Source organism: Phoxinus phoxinus (genome assembly GCF_949152265.1).
Source record: "Phoxinus phoxinus genome assembly, chromosome: 18".
Lineage (NCBI taxonomy): Eukaryota > Metazoa > Chordata > Actinopteri > Cypriniformes > Leuciscidae > Phoxinus > Phoxinus phoxinus.
In genome coordinates, this window is record NC_136893.1 from 5,628,291 (window position 1) to 5,648,293 (window position 20,003).

The 20,003-nt window shown below is 36.9% G+C and overlaps 1 protein-coding gene across 1 annotated transcript in view; it reads right to left on the reverse strand.

The window, feature by feature from the left end:
- Window positions 1-20,003, reverse strand: part of nfatc2a (nuclear factor of activated T cells 2a) — a 32,039-nt gene that overhangs the window by 11,479 nt on the left and 557 nt on the right. Inside the window, exons 1-6 of the mRNA XM_079588516.1 lie at window positions 19,966-20,003; window positions 17,142-18,069; window positions 15,189-15,357; window positions 9,916-10,118; window positions 9,662-9,834; window positions 5,514-5,654 (exon numbers count right to left, since the gene is read on the reverse strand). The exon at window positions 19,966-20,003 is cut by the window's right edge and continues 557 nt beyond it. Of these exons, the coding sequence (XP_079444642.1) occupies window positions 5,514-5,654; window positions 9,662-9,834; window positions 9,916-10,118; window positions 15,189-15,357; window positions 17,142-18,069; window positions 19,966-20,003 (1,652 nt within the window). The remainder of the gene's footprint in view (window positions 1-5,513; window positions 5,655-9,661; window positions 9,835-9,915; window positions 10,119-15,188; window positions 15,358-17,141; window positions 18,070-19,965) is intronic.

A 20,003-nucleotide genomic window follows, 5' to 3' on the forward strand; every position in this document is an offset into this window, starting at 1 on the left:
CGACTGAGCCTGGTTTCTCCCAAGGTTTTTTTCTCCGTTCTGTCACCTGATGGAGTTTCGGTTCGTTGCCACTGTCACCTTCGGCTTTTGGCTTGCTTAGTTGGAGACACTTAAAATGTAATACTATTGATCTGCCTGCATTGACACCATTATATGAGAACTGAACTGAGCTGAACAAAAAATTAACCATCACTGAACTTTGACACTATTTTCTTCTAGATCTGCTGTACAGCCGAAACAAACTTTTTTGTATTATTTCCTGTTATCACTTTAAAGCTGCTTTGAAACAATCTGTACTATAAAAAGCGCTATATAAATAAAGGTGGCTTGGCTTGACTTGACTTTATACAGAAATCCAAAAACCATAGTAATATAAGTAAACAACACATAGCAAAACATATCTTTAAACCAGAACAGAAAATAGCATTCCTACTGAATTAGTCATTAAACCAGGAACGATTTTGCTCTGTATCACAGCAGAATGTGGGAAACCCCTCGTTGGGCCGCAAATGAGAGACGTGTGGCTCAAATGAGTCAGCACTAGCAAGGGGGATTCCACATGCACTGCCAGGATAATGTCTTAATATTGCTTTATGATCAAACTGCTACGTTTCACCCACGACAGGTGAGGAGTGCTTCTTCCTTGGCCGTTCCGCTTGTTTGGAGTTTGTTCCAAAGCTCCTTGTTCAGGATCCCATGGGTTTGCTTTTTACTTTTTCTTATAATTAGCCGTAGAAGCTTTGAGAGTGGAAGCCCAGCAAGGCATACAGAGCAAAATCAAGAGCCAGCAAAACTCCAACCAAAGACAGCTGTCTCCCATTTCAAAGATTTCACAGTCACAATGCTCCAGAACGCTCCATCAGGGTAAAAAAACTCTCCACAACAAAATCAATGCTCGTTTATGTTCTTCTGTTTCTTCCTTTTAGAGTAAAAATGCAGTAGGCTATTACATACAGTGGCCGCAAAAATTATTTAATTCAATTAATTAAAATGAATATATGAATGGCATTGCATTGCATATAAAAAACAAAGGCTTCATGGGGAATATTTTTCATTTTGAATATTGTTATAATTCAAGGCCATTTCCTTTTATTAAATATTTTGATTGAAAAAGTCAGTGTGCTTGCACAACCTTTTTGGTTTTACACTTAAATATTGCAATGATCTAATGGAAACACTGTAAACCCTAATGCTAAAATAATTAACTGGTTTGAGTAGGGCCAACTTAAATTATACAAGTTAGTTCCATCAAATTAACTTTTATGAGTATTTTGAACTTTCTATTTCTTTTGAGTTCACAAAACGGACACATTTTAAGTAAGTTGAATTGTTTCATTGTTTTAAGTTCTATGAACTTGTTTCTTTTAATTTAGACAAACTTAAATTTAACTTAAACTGGGCTGGGATTTATATTTCCCAGCATGCTTTGCCATGACACTCAAAAGAGTAAATGCTACAATTAAGTGTTATATAATGTTTTATTTGTGTAAAAAATAGTAAGATAGTATGCTATTTTGAACACTGCCAATGAGTTTTACTGAACACTCCTCTGTCTACCATTAGTCAAACAGATTAAAATAAACAGAGGGGGAATATTGAAAATTATATGTGATAAATTACTCATCATATTACTCATATTAGTAACTCATCTTACTAAATTACACTCATATAGTTTAAATCATGTATGATTGTAACATTAAAACAATTACATATGTGACCCTGGATCACAAAACCAGTCACAAGTTGCACACGTTTATTTGTGGCAACAGCCAACATTACATTGTGTGGGTCAAAATTATTGATTTTTCTTTTATGCCAAAAATCATTAGGATATTAAGTAAAGATCATGTTCCATGAACATATTTAGTCAATTTCCTACCGTAAATATATAAAATATTTATTTTTGTGAGTGAATGCTCACCATTTTCACAATGTAAAGCTTATTTATTCAGCTTTCAGATTATGTATAAATCTCAATTTCAAAAAATTGACCCATGTGACTGGTTTTGTGGTCCAGGGTCACATATTACCTTTAAGTGTTTAAATACTTTGCTTGAGAGCACACTGTATATTTAGAAAAAAAGGAATGTGTTAGTTACAGAGATATCGAGGGGGTTAGACAGAAACAAACACTGAATTTTCAACAAAAATAAAAAAAGCCTAAAAAGGACTTGATGAGTCACAGCTCTTTTCTGATAGACTAAACACATTAGCCTCAACCAATAGATCAATAAACAGAACTTTGCATTCTACCAAAATGAACAAAACCTAGACGACACATTGCGTACATCAATAAAACAATGTGAACAGCAGTAGAGGACACAATGGGTGGGAAAAAAAACAAAGTAAAAAAAAAAGCAGCAACAGGAACTTTGAAGGTTGAAGGAGCACTTTCTAATCACACAGCTGTGACTGGATTTTATTTGCAAGCAAAACTGCCGAGTGCCACCTGTCCGAGGCAAAAAGCAGCATCAATAAGAGCAAGTAGTCATAGCACACACACACACACACACAATCCATCTGCCGCTTAGCATGCATGAAAGAGCACAGTGTGTGGGAGTGCCATAACAATGACACCTGTAGGCAAAAGCCTCTGCCACCAACACCACAGCAACCTCTAAAGACTCATTTGATTCACTAAACGCACTTCTTGTAAGTCTGATGACTTTACAGACATCAATATAGATAAAAATCAATATAGAACGGCTTTTGCAACCCATTTTACTTCCATAATATGATGCATTTCCCAACGCAACAGGATATTCAGTGAGGAAACACTAAAAACTGGGGAAAGAAAAAAATGTAGTACGAAACTTATTTTGAACAAACATAAATGGAAAACTTTCTCAATTTTTCTAAATTTTTGGCACCTTCAGATTCCAGATGTTCATATAGTTGTATCTCGGCCAAATAGTGCCCTATCCTAACAAACCATACATCAATGGAAAGCTTATTTATTCAGCTTTCATATGATGTATACATCTCAATTTATAAATTGTAACCTACAGTATGCGACTGGTTTTGTGGTCCAGGGTCACTTATTTGATTACTTTATTTCCGTACCTAAAAACTACTGTTCGATCGACCTGAAAAGCACTGGTTATTTCATATGCATCTTTGTTCTGTTGTATTTATGTTGGCCTGTTGAATGTTAAAAGGACCCAATACAAGGTCAATAGAAATTATTTTACGATGCAGCAATAAACTAACTAGTGTACCTTAACGCATGTGTTTTTGAAATTTGCTCATTTACAACATGATGAAAACACAAATTTAATTTTTGGACAAAAGTTCAAATAAGAGAGCAAGTGACACATATCGAAATCGGCCAGTGATTGTTTGTTAAAATCGATATCGGCCAAAGAAAAATCCTATTGTGCATCCCTACTCGTTACTGTTGGTTCATTTCCCAGGAAGAGAAAGACTTCATATTTAAACATATTTAAATATTTGTATTTAAATGCTTATATCTGCAAAATGTTTGTTTTGTCAACTTTTAGGAGTACACTGGTATATTAATGGCCTCAAAACTTAAAGACATGAACTAACAGCCAAAAGAAACACATTTTAAATTCATGTGTACCTTAATGTAGATGTTAAGTAAAAATAATAATGAAAATAGAGAAAGACAGGTGAATCAAGCTGATAATGACAGTGAAACTGGAGAATCTACGTAGATGAGCTGCTGTGTTTGTACATAAAGCTGACACTGTATTCAGATCCGAAATCTAAAACTGCATGCAAATGTGAGTGAAACAGATTAGAAAAGGTCACAATTCAAATGAAAAGGTCTTTTGCAGACCACTGTCATTCATAAAGTTCACTGATGAGTTTGAGTGTGTCTGCAATTACATAGTTTTATCAGCCGTTTAGTTCAACTACTTTATTATGTTAATTTCAGATAAAACAATGACTCATGAATATGGAAATAGAATGAGAAAACAGCCATTTCATGTTACACTTTTTTTCCTGTATGCATAATATTTGATCAAATATGCGAGACAAAAGAGCATCTACATATGTTTGAACACAAAAGGCGACACACTCGTCAACAAAAGCGCACCCGCACACTGAAAAAATAACAAAGAAAGGACAGTGAAGCTTTTCCTCTTATCTCCAAAATAATGCTAATTTGTTGATGGTAAATTGTCGCCCTAGTTTGCCTATCAGTGTGAGTCAACAAACAATAAGCACAAAAACAGGTGACGTATAAAAGCGATAGAAGACATGAAAACAACATGTGGGTAGAATGAAAAGAAAATGTTAAGGCCTGATATCAAAAACCTTGTCTTTCAGACTTTTATAGGTACTGTAGTCTACCGCCGGTATATCCTAGTTTATTCCCAAACATTGACAAAATTCACTTCAATTGAATCACATACAAGTTTTTGTTCAATAATAAAAAAAAATCCCTCCCCATAAAAAATAATAAGACCAGCAAGACAAAAAAAATAATTTAACAGGATGCAACAAAATTGACTGGAATTAAAAGTCCAAGTACAAAGCATTAAGCGTCATTTCACTGGGCGGTGACGTAAACTAAAGACTATTAGCCATATTTTAGCTTGTCTGATAATGAAAATGATTGCCTGATTTGATAACACTTTTAGTAATGACAGTAGTGCACATAAAATTAGCACATAATTCACTTCTGACTTGTGAGCTAATATATTCATATATACTTTTGCACAGTGCTATACACACACACACACACACACACACACACACACACACACACACACACACACACACACACACACACACACACACACACACACACACACACACACACACACACACACACACACACACACACGCACACGCACACGCACACGCACACAAAATCAGAAAATACAGGAAATTTGTATGCAGTATTAAAAAACAGAAGAAGAAAAAGAAACAGAAAAAAAAGGTATTTAGTGACTTAAACCTAAATGGAATGGAAAAGGACTGGAAGGCCAAGAAAACTTTCTAAATATGATGAGAAGTTTCTCAGAATTTCTTCTTTGAGAAGCTGGAAGAACCTGGACGTCACACTTAATACAGATTCTTGCTTAAAAACAGCCATTTTGTTCTGAATTTAAATTTTTTTACATTTTGTGTACATATTTCCTGTGTTTTCTGTCTGTATCTTAATAAATAGACCGGAAAATAAATATGGATGATCATTAAAACATTGCTAAAACAACAAAACTGGTGGTGGCCTAGACTTTTGCACACTAATGTATATATTATATCATAGAAATTGTAAAAGTACTATGACAGCAGTACTTAATAAAAGAGCCATTAGATAGTTAAAATGACCTTGTTTCTTCACCGTCTATAATAAATTCAGTATCTTCAGCTCTAACTTCCCGTTTCAAAACATAATATGTTAACACAGGAAGGAAATTGAGAAGGAAGGAATATCCTAGATTATACCTCATAATCTACACCGAAAATGTAAAAAAATAAAAAAAATTAACATGTACCTGCAAATATACTAGGCAGAACATCAATCTTTTAGCACTTACCATGAGTCTTCTCCATGAAGATCACCTTTGAATCTGCGCTGAAGTTCTGGCCGGTGAGAATCATCTGCTGGCCTCCATGAACCGAACAGCCATCCATGTCCTGCTTCTCTACCATGGGCAGCTCGTGGGCAGACCTCTGTGCTATAGAGTCAAACAGGGAGAACATACAGCATTTAGATGTCTGGACTGAACAGGTTTGAAGCCTAGTAAGAGTGGCCCACGAACTAAGAGTTACTGAGACCCCTATTACAGTTGTCCCCTTGAGCGAGTCACTTAACCCCTGCTTGGGCTACGAAATATTGATTCTGCGATCAATAAGTCGCTTTGGATGAAAAACTGTCAGCTAAATGACCGATAAAATGTTTCCCAAAAAGGCACTTAACCTCAGGTTATTAATAAAAGGATCAAATAAAATATATTTTTTTTAAATACAAAAAAAAAATATATATATATATATATATACCAGTATATATATAAAATCAAACGTGTTATATAATAACCCTGTTTTAATATATATATATATATATATATATATATATATATATATATATATATATATATATATATATATATATATATATAATGCTGTGATTTTTGCTTGGGATGCCCTACATTTAAATTGCCTACTAAATTATACAAGCCATAATAAATAATAACAATAATAATTAATAAACTATGATGTTAGTATGCAAGTCATACAACAGATTATGAAGATATCACATCAAGATATCAAAATCTCCCGGAAGTCATGCATTTTTTATTTGCATTGGAATTAAGAGGCTTTTAACTAGGACAATTAGCTAAATTTGCTTCAGCCAAATTGACATTAAGCCATGTAAACAAAAAGGCAGTACGATCCAGCATATTAAATGCCCTCTTTATTTATTCTAGGCTGAAGGATTATTAAATCCTGTTTTACAAGATGATGAAGTTTGTTGTCACAATATTAAGGACATGCACTCATGAAACTTATCTATGATATAATATCCGCTACAGCAACTTTGATTAAAACAAATACGAGTGACCTTTAGACAGATGTGTGTGGCGCGCCGTAATCTGAATTAATGAAGCGTACGCTCTCCTCTTAAATGAGACAGCTTGCTACCTGAGGACGGGGGTACGTCTACAAATAGAGCAATGCTATATCTCAGTGCCTGACAGAAAAGATTTAACTTCCTAATACAGAAAAAGGGGGTTGGGGAGTTTATCAGGATCAGTTTAAATTCATTCCTCTTTTGCTCCGTTCAACTTGGTTTGCATCAAACGAAACCTAGCCGAGGAGGAAGCAGAGCAACCAGACAGCGACAGAATTACATGTCAGACAAAGCCACCTGATATCTGATAAGAGCATGACAAATATTCAGATATCAGATACACTTCAACCTAATGTTACCAATGTTACAACATTCAGTCGCTGAACCCGTCAGGTTTAAGCCATCCAGAAAATAAAGAAGAAAGTAAATAAGGCCCATTTTTATTTCATGTTGATTAAGTACACTCAACTACCTAACATGTACCTATAATGCTTTTGTATATTTTCAGCTTTCTTTAGTGTGTAATGTTGCTGTTTGAGCACGAAAAAGGTCTGCAAAGTTACAAAGCACAAAGTCCCTCAAGCGGGAGTTATTCTCTATATCAGTAACGGTTTCTGAACTCCCTGAAATGACTCGAGCCTTTAGTTTTCTTCCGGGAACGAACACGTCACAATATTCCTCATTTAAATAATTCCCTCTCAAGGCACATGCAAATAAAGGGGCGGGGCCTGGTTGAGTTAGTTAGTATAGAGCTGGTAAGTCCCGCCCCTTCCGAAAACCCCGCTGGACCTCAAAGTTGAAAAAACGTCAATGCAAGTGAATGGGAGAAAATAATTATTTTCTGGTCCCGTTTGAATTGTGCCATGAATGTGAACATATGTTGTCTGTGAATTTTTTATATAATCTTTCGTGTGAAGAATGCTACAATTTAGCGGGTAGAAGTTTGATACGGGTAGACTTTGTGTGAGAGCACTTTGTGGACTACAACTCTTCGCTGCTTTCGACGCGTTTGAAACGTCAACACCACTAGCTCACGGCTCTAGCTCACGGATCCCGCTAGACATGGCTGTGTCTTTGGTGCACTTCACCGCCTTCTTTCAGGGAGAGGACAAAATCGCTGAGGTTGGCGAAAACCACGGGTAAGTCAACTTTATGCGGTGACGTCACATAGGCGACATGTAGTCTTTCTCGTTATTTCTTTTCCACAACTGCTAGCCGACGAATCATACCATATACTGTCAAACTTGTAACATGAAAGATTATATAAAAAATTCACAGACAACATATGTTCACATTCATGGCACAATTCAAACGGGACCAGAAAATAATTATTTTCTCCCATTCACTTGCATTGACGGTTTTTCAACTTTGAGGTCCAGCGGGGTTTTACGGAGGGGGCGGGACTTACCAGCTCTATAGAGCATCACAGTCCCGCCCACAGCCCGAGAGAGCTTTGGTGCCGGAAGTAAATTTCCCATTCATTTCTCCCATTGACTTTTGGAAAAATCCGTATCTAAAGAGTTTTAGAGCATGTCTGAGGATAACCAGCTATGGCTGAACTCATAAGCATACAACATATCATTTCGAGTGAAAAAACTAAAAAAATTAAAAAACATATTTTCATTTCCGAGCGAAGGAACTACTCATCCCATAAACCACCGCGCCTCACTGAAGTCGACTGAAGCCATAACTGCGAAAGAGCCTTACCAAATAAATAAATAATTTGACACAAAATATTTATTTAAAAAGGAATTTATTGATTTAAAAACTATTTATATGGCTTCCGCTAAAGAAAACAGTCCGTTCCGTCTCTACGGTTAGAATCCTGCTTCCATGGCAACGCTCTGTTTTTTCACGGACCTTCGCGGGGTTTACACGACTTCCACCAATCAGATGCATCACTGTGGAATTGTGGGATTGTTTAGGATTGTGGATAATGAAGTACTTATCGAAGACATCGCGAATAAAAGGCATTTATCTCAAAACAAGGTTAGTGCCCCATGAACTTTTGGCGTTTATATGAGCATATACAATCGCTTAGTACAGCCGTTGCTGGTTTTAAGTCTACCATGTATGGTTACGTTTTTATGGCTTATACCCCAACTGTCAATGGAGAAATTGTATTGAATTCTTACTTCCGGCACCGGCTGTGGACGGGACTGTGATGCTCTATTGAGTTGAAACACATGCTTATAGTAAGGGGCGGGACCTTTCCCAAACACGCTCAAAGCAGTTGACCAATCACAACACACTGATCCAGCCGACCAATCAGAGAACATTGTGCTTTTCAGAAGGAGTGGCTTCATTGAGACTAAACAGGGGTGCGTTTCCCAAAAGCATCGTTAGCCAACTATGTTCACAAGTTCCATCGTTATCAGAATAGTTCAACGAGTCGGTGTTTCCCGAAACCACAGCACTCGACCTGTGGTTAAAAGCAAGTTTCTAGTTTACATGACATGTGGACTTAATAAATCCTTATCTTGAGCCAAATAAGCAAGCTGACATTCAATACAACTCGTGTTTTTTTTATTTAGAATACATACAAATGTAATTTACGTCTTTTAGTTTGTCAAGAGATTCCCAAAAGCATAGTTTTTTGAAGAGTGCGCATGTGCAAACGTGTTCTACTGTAAGAACGAGCCATGATTGAATCTGGAAATAAAGCAAAATAAACTGAGATAAATGAGTAATAGTCCTCAGATGCCATGCCTGTAATTTATATCAAAACATTTAGCGTTAATTCGATCTCTAAACAGTTTCATTAAAGAAGTTATTACTGCACCACGTGCGTGACGTCATAAATCAAGGTGGTTGAACGACCACTTTGCGACAGCATGGTTTCGGGAAACAGTCGTGACTAGCTAGTTGATTTCTCCAACAATGCATAATACTATGGTAGTGAAGCAGCGAGTTACGTAGTTGTACGGGAAACGCACCCCAGAGCGTTACTGACAGACTGGGAAGAGAGGTGCTGCAACCATGTCAAATATGGGGGAAAAATGTGTTTCTTTAACATTCAAGCATGGAAACCTCTTCTAGTAGATACCTACTCTAGCAGAACCTATTCTTTGTAAAAGGGCATAATAGGACTCCTTAAAGTCCACATTTACTCACAGCATTCAATGGGATGCGAAGCAACTTGCAGAGACATATGTTGACCTCCTTGCTGGGGAATATGAATACGAAATACCAGTCGAACACGCGTGTTTTTACGCCCAATGTCCGTCTCGCCTTTCCGCAGCTCGATGTCTGCATTCCGGAGCTTGAGAATCCCGGCACAATCAATTCTGAGAAGCATTAAAAAGCAATTTATACCATGTTACTATGCACATTTAAAACCCAAAAAGTGGAAACCATCATGTACTCACATTGCTTTCATATTATTCTTTGGCTCAAGAGGGATTTCCAAGACTTTGGTGCCGTTGATGATCTTCTCGTAGCTGGTGGTGGTGACGGTTTTGCCGGTAATGCGATGGACCTGATAGAAAGCGTGAGGCTTCAGGATTCGCTCGTCCGCCGTGCCAATAAAGATCTGCAAACCAAGCGGCTCCTTGCCCCTGTATCCACGTAACTGCACACAGAAAAGTGCAAAAAGTCTCATTTCCGATTTGAATGTATTTAAAAATTTAATTTATTCCTGTGACGCAAAGCTAAATTTTCAGCATTATTTACTCCAGTCTTCAGTGTCACATGATCCTTCAGAAATCATTTTAATATGATGATTTGATGCTCAAGAAACATTTCTTATTATTATTGAAAACAGTTGTGCTGCTTTATATCTCTGTGGAAACCATGAAAGATTTTTAAATTTTTGATGAATAACACATACACATTAACACTCACCTAGCACCAAATGCGACTAAAAATCGGCGTTAGCGAGTGTATGAAACGGTGTCACTCGCCAGTTGGCCGGTAACATTTTTATTAATTCTAACAATACATGAACGTGAACAAACGTAAACGATGCTCGGGCCAGCGCTGCATCGTCACCAAAGTTTAAGCCTCGACAATATTCAAGATGACGCAAAAGGGAGCTCATTTCGTTACTAAGTTGCAAATAATAAACAGAGCTCCCTTTCACTTGAGCGGACAAATTCACACAAAATTGTCAAAAAATAGCGAGTATCCTAGTAAACATAGTCGGTTATGTCTTAAGTGAATGTAAACAGTTGAGAAAGTAAACACATGTATCAGTATCAGTGTATTAGATCTGTGTGTCAGGTCTTAAAGTGATAGTAGCCTAATATTCCTGCTGTCTGTGCTTTAATGTTAATCACTCACTACTTTTGATTGAATAACATTTGTAACTTTGATAAGGATTAATAAATCAGGATGTTTCATTTATAAAATGAATACTATGCAGTGTTATTTTGCATGTGCTTTATTTCACTTTATCTTTGTTGTATTGTATTTATTTGTACTAACCCTTTATTGTACTACTGACTGTTTGCTTGTCTTTAATGGTTTACATTTATATTAGTTTGGCTAGCAGTTTTAGCTGTAGTATCGAATTTGGAATAGAAAATTGTGAATTTTCACTGCTATTGAAAATGTTGGTGTCATTACTGCCTATGCCTGGTAAAACATATTTATGGCAAAAATTTAGTTTTAGGCCTCATACATATACAGGTGAAACTCGAGAAATTAGAATATCATGCAAAAGTTCATTTATTTCAGTAATTCAACTTAAAAGGTGAAACTAATATATTATATAGACTCATTACATGCACAGTGAGATATTACAAGCCTTTATTTGTTATAATTTTGATGATTATGGCTTACAGCTTCTAATTCTAATTTTGAATTTGGGGTTTTCATAAGCCATAATCATCAAAATTATAACAAATAAAGGCTTGAAATATCTCACTGTGCATGTAATGAGTCTATATAATATATTAGTTTCACCTTTTAAGTTGAATTATTGAAATAAATGAACTTTTGCACCATATTCTAATTTTTCGGGTTTCACCTGTACATATATATATATATAATAGTGTAGCCGGAGCAACTATTTTAGCGAAGGTCTGCTCTCCTGGTTATGGGAAGCACAGGCCTGCTGGAAACATTAGCATCTCCGGAAACCTTGAACACAAGCCAGAAGGGTGTGTGTGTGTGTGTGTGTGTGTCTGCAAACGTCTTCCCTTCACCGATTCATCTCCTTCAAACTCTACAGGAAACCCGTGAGTCAATCGCAAGCTCTGACTGTGGCAACGTTTGTGACCTGGGTCCTTCCAGTGTCAGTTGACTGATTGTGGAAGATAAATTCTTAAATTCAAATCTAAAACTGAATGAGTCTTGGTATGGCATTCTGGAAATCATACAGTATTAAACCCTCAGGGATGTCCACAGTGGCGGAGTGCCAAAATGGTTTATGCATATGCAGATGAATGTGAAATTGCACAGATGCATCTTAGTTTGTGTCTGAATTCCTGCACTGAAGGTTAATAATTCAGAAGGGCTTTCAAATCCTGTTCGACACAGAGGCAAATGGGTCACATTTTCATATGCAAAACATGGCATGTCCAATGAGAAAAACAACTCTGGCCTTGTCATTTTGTTGTAGATGAGTTAGATAATGTGCACAACAAAACAGGGTTTCTCTTTTAACTACATGCATCTCACAAAGAGGACATAATTTAAGGGGGGATTTAAGGATAAAGGACCAGTTTTGATATAATTTGAGGGCGAAAAAGCTACTTGATCATTTATTGAGCTTAACTTTTCTATTGAAACAACTTGAGGTTAACTAATTGTAGGCACAATCCCTACAATTAAAGATAAATGCATTGCTCGAGGGCACTTTGATGACAAAGCAATGATGATCACTGCAAACACTGAAGTTTTCAAGCCAGAAGCCACTTTTACTTGATATTGAACCTGCAACCCTTGTAAATGGCAGTTCATATGAAAACCCCAACCTCAGTTTTCTTTTCTGTGTTGATATGTTTCTTTCTGAAATAGACAGTTTAGAGCATGACATATCGAATGTCTCACTTTTGATAAATAACTAACTAACTAAGCTAACTAAGTTAATGTCAAAACCACATATGACCAATTGTGTGATAAATGAAAGCACAAGCACTATCCAAAAAATACACTTCTTCATCACTTCCTCTGCAAGTGACTGATTGTAGAGTAACTTGTTACTACGGCCTCATTTAGCAATTTACTGAAAACATTTCAATCACCATGACAACATTGCACAAGCAGAGTCATGTGAATACTGAAAGCAGATGACACAAAAAAGCAGGTAACACATTTGATGTGCACTCTTTAAAAAAACGCGTCTACATCGGAAGGAAGTGTGCAGAAACCACAGAGCATGAAGATGCAGCTAAATTTACTCTGGATATCAAAAGCACAGTGAGCAGGGCATGTGTCAACATTACAAATGCATGTTTGATGGACAAAAGTGGGCTAAAAACAATGCTGCATCAGATAAGGGGGATGAAATGTGTGTGTTTGGAGCATTGCAGACAGTACTAGTAACAGTACAGTAAACTGATCTCTAATTGGCTCTTTACAAGTCCAGATTAAACGCAACATCTGAGAAAGACAAATCGTAAATTAGATGTCTCTAATATCTCTATTTCTTCTAGGCAGCAATGAGATTAAATGGAGGACAAACGTCATTTCCAGTGTTTGGTGGAATGCATTGCTAAGTAATTAATTACTGTAATTGAATTACTTGTCCCTTGAAAAAGTAAAGTAAAGGATTACCGTACTCTTAATTTTTCTGGAATTTTAGTTATAGCAGTTTCGGATGTAATTTCATTAAATATGTAGAGGCTCTAGAACAATTATATATGAAACAATAGTAGATTTAACATCAAAATTATTTAAAATATGCCATCCAAATAAATGTTATATATTTTTTCTAAGACTGAACATATCTGAGTCATATTTTATCTCAAAATAAACACATAAATATATATAAAAATAATATAAAATAAATCAATAAACAAATAAACAAAGCTAGCATTAAATAAATAATAACATACAATTTAAATAAATAAAATTATTGTACATAAACAAAACGTAAATAAATAAACAATCAAAAACCTAAATAAATACATAAACCATAAACAAACAAATAAATAAAATAAATAAAAAGCTAATTAATTAACACAGAAACAAATAAAACATAAATAAATAAAACCAATAATTAAAACATGCATAAAAACAAATAAACAAAATTCTTAAAATATTAGTTTATAATATATTTTTAAACAACCTATGACTGTAATAGTATATTATTAATAATGTTAATAGTTTTAGTAATAACAATTTATGAATATTAAACTAATATTAATAATTTAGAAAAACTTTTTAGTAATAACATGTTTAATTGATTAAGACTGAATTCCATAAATAATGTCTGTCATTCTGCACGAAACGTCTGAATGTGTCTCTTCAGGACACAGGTGAGTGGGTCTGGTACGAGAGCTGGGCCTCATGAAGTGGGTAAACACGGCCGTTTCCATGGGCCATCTGAGAACCTGGTTGCCATGGCAGCTGGCGAGCGGTGAGTCAGTCGTGAGGTCGGAAAAGTAAAGTAGAGGAAGGAGCAGTCCTGAGTAACTCCCCGCCACGTGATTGGCCAGCGACGGGCTGCACTGACCACAGCGAGCGCCAGGGAATGGAAAGCATTAAACATTTTGGCTTTGCCAAGGCAGTCTGCAATCTTTACCAGAGCGCTGACATCGGAAGGATGCTGGCCGCTCCGCTAACAAGACCATTAAAGATGGTTTACACTGAGAGAGCAAAAAGCAACAAGAGGGCTTTCACATAAACTGTTGCCAGAGCAACATCAAACTTTAAGTGGTAAACAAACTGAGCAATATCATGTGTCTGCAGGATACAGCTGCCATTACTGCGTCTGTAAAACCTCTGGACAAACACAACTTCCTGAAGAGTTTCAAGCAACAGTAAATACAAATAAATTCTGCTCTAAAACCCCAAAGTCTCTATGATAAAAATCTAAAAATAAAAATAACCACCATGAATATTAACAAAAAATTTAATTAAAATACAACAAAAAAAAAGTAACAAAAAAAAAAATATATATATATATGATAAAATAAATCAATTTACAATAACTAAAATAAAAATGTAAAAGTAATGCAAATAAAAAAATAAAATGCTATTAATAAAAGAAAATTGTAAAAAATAAAATACATATAACATAAATAAAAATAATAAAATTAAACTAGTTATTGTTAACTAATAAAAATAAAATTGAATTTAATAATATATTTTTAAATAAAATTAATTATTGTTCTGGGTGCTTGCTAGGTAGTTAGTAATTGAATCACCAAGTCTCTAATGATATTCTAGTCCATACTCATGGCTTAAAAATCCACATTATTTGAGGCATAAACAGTGCTGAACGAGTTACGAGCTGACGTTTGAATTATTCGGATTCGAGATTTATCTGTAAGCACGACTGTAAGCTCATCTTATAGCATGCACAAGTAATGAAAGAGTGCATTCACTTGTGAGGGTGGATAAACGATCGGACAACACAGAAGAGCAGAGGGCCATTTTCATAGGCCTGACCCTGGGGCAAAATCACTTCACGCTGCATAATGACTAGGAAATACCTTCACACGCACGTCTGGAAGACAGAATGAACACCCACCTGGACCACAGGGTGACCTCCAGTGGGGGCTTTGACCGCCCCTCGGCTGCCCTCGGTCTCATAGTGGGCTCTGTGGTGGGGTTTGGGCTGCACCTCCACGTGGAGCTCGAACTGGTCGCTGCGGCTCGGTAGGGGCCACTCCAGGGGGGGCAGGGAGGCCACGGGGATGCTGGGAGAGATGAAAGATGATAGTCATGCTCATTTGCTTCACATATCCGATTTGTTGCATGAATAGATCAGCAGGTGCATGAGGGTTTTACGGATTGTGTATGTTATAAGAGTGTGTGACTGATAGCAGATCAAACTACAAACAACTAATGCATGTTTTTGTACTTGGATTTAAGTTCAAAACAAGTTTGGAGTCAGTAAGATTTCCTTTTCTTAAAAAAAATTAATAAAATAAGAATAATAATTTGATCCTGCAAGGACACATTCAATTAATTAAAATTGGCATTTATACCGTAACAGAAGATTTCCATTTCAAATCAATTGTTCTTTTCGACTTTCAAAGAAAGCTAAAAAAAATATGAAGCAGCACAATTGTTTTCAACACTGATAATAATAATAATAAGAAGAAACTTTTCTTGCAGCAAACCATAATATTTTAATGATTTTAGTGATCGCGTGACACTGAAGACGGGAGTAATAGTGCTGAAAATTCACAGGAATAAATTACATTTTATAATATATTCAAATAGAAAATAGTTATTTAAATTGTAATAATATTACTGTTTTTACTGTATTTTTAATCAAATAAATACAGTTTTGGTGAGCATAAGAGACTTTTGAACAGTACTGTACAATTTTAAGAAGTTTTCTAATGTTTTTTAAGATTATCTGCACCGGCCAATAACCATGCTTGCTCAGCTGAACAGATAATGGACCAAAAATATTACACATTTTATAAATATAAATACTTTAAATAGAAAATATAGTACCTTTCGCACACAAATCATTTGTAGGTGCGTCGGATAAAAGTCCAAAATAAACATGAATAAATTCTGCACACTACTAAGGAACACTGAGTAATGCCCGGATTTTGGGCTGTCCCAGACGAAAGATGACCAATCGTGGCGATATCTGTGGTCAAGGCTCCGAAACCGTGGTCCTACGTCATACAGTGAGAAAGGTTCAGTGACGGCTGTTGTCATGGTCTGGCGACCACAGATAGCCTAAGACAGTTTTCTAAGTGTCAGAAATCCAGCATGATCATCTCACAGTGTGTTTGCTTCTACGACCTGCGTCTACTGACTAGCCAATGAAAACGCAACATGAAATGGCGTATTGATCAGAGCGACATGCCGCTAAAACTTAAAACTACTTACCTCAAGCTTCATTTGCAAAATTGTTGGCCTCTTTTTCCTAGACCACATCCATATTTTCCTCTTTCAATTCCTCCTCTTTTTTTCAGCGCACATAAAAACCACAATTGCTAAAGTGCAATCTTTTATCTTGCCCTATTTGTTTACCACTAGCGCACGCTGAAGACACTTGCGTCGTAGCCTACGATTCAATAGGTGTCATCAATGTAGTCTACATACATATCGTACCCAAGTTTATTAGATCCATGTGTGATTTGTAATGATTTTATAGGTTTTCTAAAATCGTCTTTAGAAAGCATAAGCCTGAAGAAGGTCGATTAACCAAAACGTTGCAAATATTTTTTTTTAATGATGCATGTTTGAGTAGTGTGCAGGATTTATTACAAAATTTCAAGCTATAATGTTTTGTTTGAGGATGTACACATGCATATCTGTCATAGTTTACCCAACTTTCTAGACTGGTATTGGTATCAACACACAGGGTTAAAAGTACAATGAAAAGACTTTAATATAGACATAATTTACCAATCTGTAGTGGCGACAAAATCTTTTGTAGATAGGACAAAATTCCTATCAAAGTTGTGTCACTCTACAAGCAAACCCTGCATAGAAAGAAAATTTAAAATGTTACCTGCATATGCCGGGCACCAGTTGTTTAGGCCAGATTTGAGGGATTACGAAGAAAGATTCTGGGCCAGGTTTGGTCTTCATATCCTGGTCACATGACACCAGGTAACTCTCAGTGTGGTTGTCTGTGTAGAGTGGGTAGGCCTGCTGGTTAGGCTTCACGATCTTGGTTGGAATGGAAGTAGCCTGGCCAACGCCGAACCCGTTCATAGACCCTGAGAGGTTATTTGAGCCATAATGGCCGGCGTGATGCTCTTCATGGCCGCCGTGGGGTGACGGGCTGCGTGATCGGGCCACTGGCACCAGGTTGGGGTTCCTGTACATCTCGTAGGTGCGTTTGCATAGAGGGGAGGTGGAGCGCGAGCCGGGCCGGGGGGAAGGAGAGCGCGGCCCAACACAGCCGTCCTCGGCCAGGCTGGTTTGTGGAGAAGTGCCCGGACTGGTTCGAGGGGAGCCCGTGTGGACGCCCTGAAGTCGTGGGCAGAGATCTCCAGTCGCCTGGCTGTTGCTGGGCGAAACGCAGGGCGAGGCCCAGGGCGAGAGGTTTTCCGAGTGCCAGGAGGTGGATGAGTTGCTGCTGGCCGGACTCAGGCACTGCGGCTCCCGGTAGGCCAGAGGATCGTGCCCGGGAACGGTGAGCCCAGGACTGGCGCTGGTGTTCACGAGATGGTTCTGGAGGGAGTCTCGACCATGACTATAGTGCTCGCGGGAGGGAGTAATCTCAATTCGGGGGCTGAGTGCCTGGCTGTTGGGTCTGGCGTACTCCAGGTAGTTCTTTGCCTCCAGTTGCTCGTAGCCAGAGAGACCTTCAGTGCTGACCTCCGCGTAGGAAGACGCACACGGCTTGATGCCGTATGATGAAGCTTCCACCAGAGGATAGGACAGGCTGGGAGGAGAGATGAGATCTTTTTCGGAGGAGATGCTTTGCTCATCTATAACGGCAAAAGAAAGAAAGTTGTTAAGAGTGTCCAAAATCTCAAACACTGCTGTCTGTGTCTACTATTTAAAGGGGACCTATTATGCCCTTTTACAAAGTCTTGATTTTGTTTTTGGGGTCTGCTAGAAGAGGTTTTCATGCTTGAATATTCAAAAACACATTCTTTTTCACATATTTGACATTGTTGCAGTTCCTCTCTTCCCGCAGTTTGTCAGTAACGCTCTGGGGTGCGTTTCCTAAAAGTATCGTTGGCCAACTATGGTCGCAATATCCATTGAACTCTATTGGTAACGACAGAACTTGCGACGATAGTTGGCTTTGGGAAACGCACTCCTGTTTAGTTCCTGTCTCTATAAAGACCCTTTTCCCAAAAAGCACAATGTGCTCTGATTGGTCGGCTGGATCAGTGTGTTGTGATTGGTCAACTGCTTCGAACATGTTTGGGATATGTCCCACCCCTTACCATAACCGTGAGATTCAACACACTACTAATGCAACTCAACAAGGCCTCGTCCCCTCCCCTTAACTTACGTATGCTTTGGGCGGGAATTATTTAAATTGGGAATATTCCGACATGTTCGTTCCTTCCAATATAGCTTACATGTGATGTATAAATCTCAATTTAAAAAATGGACCCATGTGACATATAGAATAACTACAATCCCATAAAGCATTGAGAATGACAATCAAATTAAAAACAAAAGATAAATATGAAACTATTGATTTAAAGATGTTGATTATGAAATTATATATTTTTAATTTATTGCAAATCATGCATACAAATAAATAATTTACACTGCTTTATTGGAAGTGCTAATTGACGCAATTTACTTGTCGCAATTCTCTGATCGGTGAGGATTTCTGTAATTTATGCAGGTTGTTTTTCACCAAGAATTCTGCCGTTAAACATGAAATAATGCTGGCTGAAACATATAGCATCGATTAACACACTTTGTAGCTCATAGTAGGCCTATCTTTAAAGGGTTATACGTTATTGTTAAAAATCAATTCCCCTATTAGAAAATTTATAGGATTTTTACTTCCAACCCTGATTTTTACACTTTTGGCAGTCCAGTAAACTAGCAACCTTGTTCTGGTTCATTTCGTCGCATTACATTGTGAGATATGGTTTTCTACATTGTGTGCTTTGTTGCATACACATTTTGAGAAATGTAGTCATTCATTTTAGAAAATTTGCATTCTGTTATTTATCACATGCCCTTTTTTGGTAAAACTTGTGATGTTGTGTTACCAAGTTCAATTTCAAGTGTCATTACCATCACACACAACGTCAAAACTTCACATCAAGTTAGCTAGCTGTCAATTAACTTATATAAAAAAAAACATTAAGAAATTGATGACACCGTCAACTACTGCTACTTCCAATAAAGTAAGTTAATCTAAGAAATGAATTACATTTCCAAACTGTCCTGGACGAGATGAGCACTCCTGTCATTTCCATCATAACCAAATGTGAAGTGTTTTTGTTAGAAATGCTGTCTAAAATGTCTGGTGTGATGGTAATGACAGTATTGTGGACAGTGATTGTTTGTTATTAAAATACTGATTTCATATAAATCCCAAAAGAATTTTAAAAAGATTAAATAAATACATTTAACAATAATTAGAATAATACATAGCCTAATAAAAAAATAGATATTAAAATATTACATTGTAATATTTTATCCTTTACATTAGCCTACTAAATAGGCCTATACACTATTTTTAAATCATCACAGGGGAGCGTTTCTGTCCCCATGTATATTTTTAAGGTAGCTCAAATTCACACATAGCCTACATACAAACAGTATTTCATGCTTATGTCTTCTTTTGCAGTAGTTTAAACAGCCAGACCTCATTATGCATGATACAGAAGTTCAGTGAAACAAACCTTGAAGTCCCGTGGAGGTCCCATACTCAAAAAGATAG